Source organism: Salvelinus fontinalis, chromosome 41 (genome assembly GCF_029448725.1).
Source record: "Salvelinus fontinalis isolate EN_2023a chromosome 41, ASM2944872v1, whole genome shotgun sequence".
Taxonomy (NCBI): Eukaryota; Metazoa; Chordata; class Actinopteri; order Salmoniformes; family Salmonidae; genus Salvelinus; species Salvelinus fontinalis.
Window position 1 is genome coordinate 22,723,603 of NC_074705.1, and position 2,749 is coordinate 22,726,351.

The 2,749-nt window shown below is 38.9% G+C and overlaps 1 protein-coding gene across 10 annotated transcripts in view; it reads left to right on the top strand.

Annotated features, from left to right (window-relative positions):
- LOC129840754 (guanine nucleotide exchange factor DBS-like) overlaps positions 1-2,074 on the top strand; it is a 61,799-nt gene extending 59,725 nt beyond the window's left edge. For all 10 annotated transcript variants that reach the window (XM_055908909.1, XM_055908912.1, XM_055908917.1 and 7 more), the window contains one exon: positions 130-2,074. In XM_055908909.1, the coding sequence (XP_055764884.1) occupies positions 130-209 (80 nt within the window). In that variant the 3' untranslated portion in view covers positions 210-2,074. The remainder of the gene's footprint in view (positions 1-129) is intronic.
- The last annotated feature ends 675 nt before the right edge of the window (positions 2,075-2,749 follow it).

Below are 2,749 nucleotides of genomic sequence, written 5' to 3' on the forward strand. Positions count from 1 at the left end.
AGGGAACTGTATCTTGCAACCCAAATAGCTATTTTGAAAAGTAACAGGAATGTGTCTATTTTAGTTTGTTTTAGAAGTATTTGTGGACTCTAATGAAAACTAAGTTGTGTGTGTTTTGGTGTGTTACAGAGGGCAGTGTAACTGGCAACCTCAGCACCTCCTCCAGCTGCAGTGAAACCTACACAAGTTTCTCGGACATCAAGCCCTAAAGTCCCACCCCCTCTAAGCCCTGAGACACAGCTACAGCGCCACCCAGTGGTTGGCGGTTCAAATGACACGTGCACTTTTCCCCTCTACTACTGTTCAAATCAAATTGTATTTATCACATGTGCCGAATACAACTGGTGTAGCCTTTACAGTGAAATGCTTGCACACGTTAGTTTTCATTACAGTCCATAGATACTTCACTCATACTGAAGTGGAGGCTGCCTGGAATGTAGCAGAAAGCAGTCTAATAGCTGCTTATCTGTCAATGTGAAGGGAAGGTAATGAAGGACTGCTTTCCTCTGGACATACTCTACTCTCAGGGATAAGAGGTAGTGTCCTGGCCTTGTTACTGTGATTGAGGGCTAGCACACATTGAGAACAGGAAGTTCAGGCCTCTCCCCTACCTGTTTGACAGAGATGAACAAGGAAGGACACACCCGCTCCATTCACACACACACAGGCAGGCTTTGTTAGCCTAGCGTGGTACCGCTCCTCCCACTCCAACAAGGTGACAGTGATATGGAGCCAGGAGCTCCTCTACTGAACTCAACACTTCAACAGACAAGCAAACAGACGCCTCAGTCTCTCTCCTGTGGACTCGTAACCAGTTGTGTCACAATGTTTCTCTGTGTCAGGCAGTCAACCTCCTCAGTATGTCCTCAGTCCTCTCCTGAGTGACTTTAAAAATAGATGAGGGATTTATATTTCATATGTTTCCCCAAGACAAACTAAACTGTAAAAGTGTCGAGACAATCACATTGTAGCAAGAATGCAAATTAGAATGGAATTGTCATGAAATACTTTTTGAGTTTGGTCAACTGTGTATATCTATGGCTTTGTCCAGAGGCCCTCCAGTACATTTCCAGTCCCTCTCCCTCCCTCCCTGTTTCTCCTTCCTCCACCTGTGCTGTCTGAGCTATTAGGGAACTCTTGGCTTTGTTCCCAGTGATCTGAGAGAGCTGGGCTTTAAACTACCAGGTGTTCTTTAGGCAGGGGCGATATTACAGGACGGTCAGATATCATAGATACTTCAACAATAACAGTGCTCAGGATGTTCTTCTGAATCATTTTCTCTTGGCTCAAAGTGAAATCTTATACACTACACAGAAATCCCCTGAAGATTGAGGTTCCCATAAAAAGATTAATGTCAGGTCGATTGATGTTGAAATAACTGTGTACTGTACAAGAGAGTATAGACTTAAAAGGAATTATTTGTATGTGTTAATCAATGTGTGTAAGTTCATTTATTTGAGAAAGATGTGTACAGATATTATTATCCTATACCTCGTATTTTTCATTTAAAATGTGTATGTTGTGTATGAGGACCATGGATATGTTTTCGTGGGTCTAAGTATATCAAAGATATTTTATTAATTGGTTGGCGGAGCATGTTTCCATGGTAATTTCTTAACTCCTGAGAGGACATATATTAATAGAAATATCATAATTTTGCTCCTTTGAGAATGCAGTCTGTACACTGAAAACCGAAGATGAGGTTAACTATACGTCCTGTACTGAGAGTTCAACTCAGAATGATGGTTGTCTCAAATTTCAGCACGCACAATAAAAGGTTTTAAACTGTTTTGGTTATAACCGTTTTAGTTATAACTGTTTTTATAACTTATTGTTCTACTGTATATATTTTTCGATTTGCACCCAGTGAGATGACAATGTTGTTACTGTGTGTCACATTGTTATGCAGCACCTTGCCGCATTATTTAGTTCTTTATTTTCCTACGGTAACAAGTATTGATACAGATCTTATATAATTAATGATATGCATTCATATCTGTGTATATGTGTAAATATGTATCTCTGAGGTGTATTATTAAAGCCGCTGAATAAAGACAAACATTCTTCGCTTTAATCCAATGACTGTTTGTTTTTCTCATTATAAAACCATCAGATATCATTAAATGATGTAGTCGATCATTGCTCCCTGTGTGGTCGTTAGTTTCTTTTAAATCATTTAACGTTGCAGCTACGGTCTTATTTTAATGTCGATTTTCCCACTCACAGCCTAGACATGTTTGAAAATGTATACATTTGAAATTGTTTCATATTTTCAATCTTTTTGTGATTTTGACATGACACAACATAAAAACAGTACAGTATATGAATAGAATACACCACGCACAACTCAAGTTAGGCTTCTACCAAAAATATTTTATGAAATATTTTATTGAGTGTATATTACTAGAACAGATTATGATTCACCCCTAGTTGCTAAACTCTAGAAGAGTGATTTCCAGCGTTCACGGAGGTTTGGTGAATACCTGTTTTGTGAGCTGTAACTGATAGACCTACAGTAGGGCCATCTTGTTTCGCCGGTTTAAGGGTCAAATTGACTTTTTCCCCATTTATAAATAATTTGTACACAAAAAAACACAGCCATAATCAAAACATTGTTCGAGCATGTTTTTCTAGAGCATAGCTGCTATTATCCATGAAATCTAAAAAAAACAATTGTGATCCGGATATGAAAATCCCTCAACGTCACAGGGGAAAGGACCAATGGGCTGGTAGATAAATATTCAGTGTG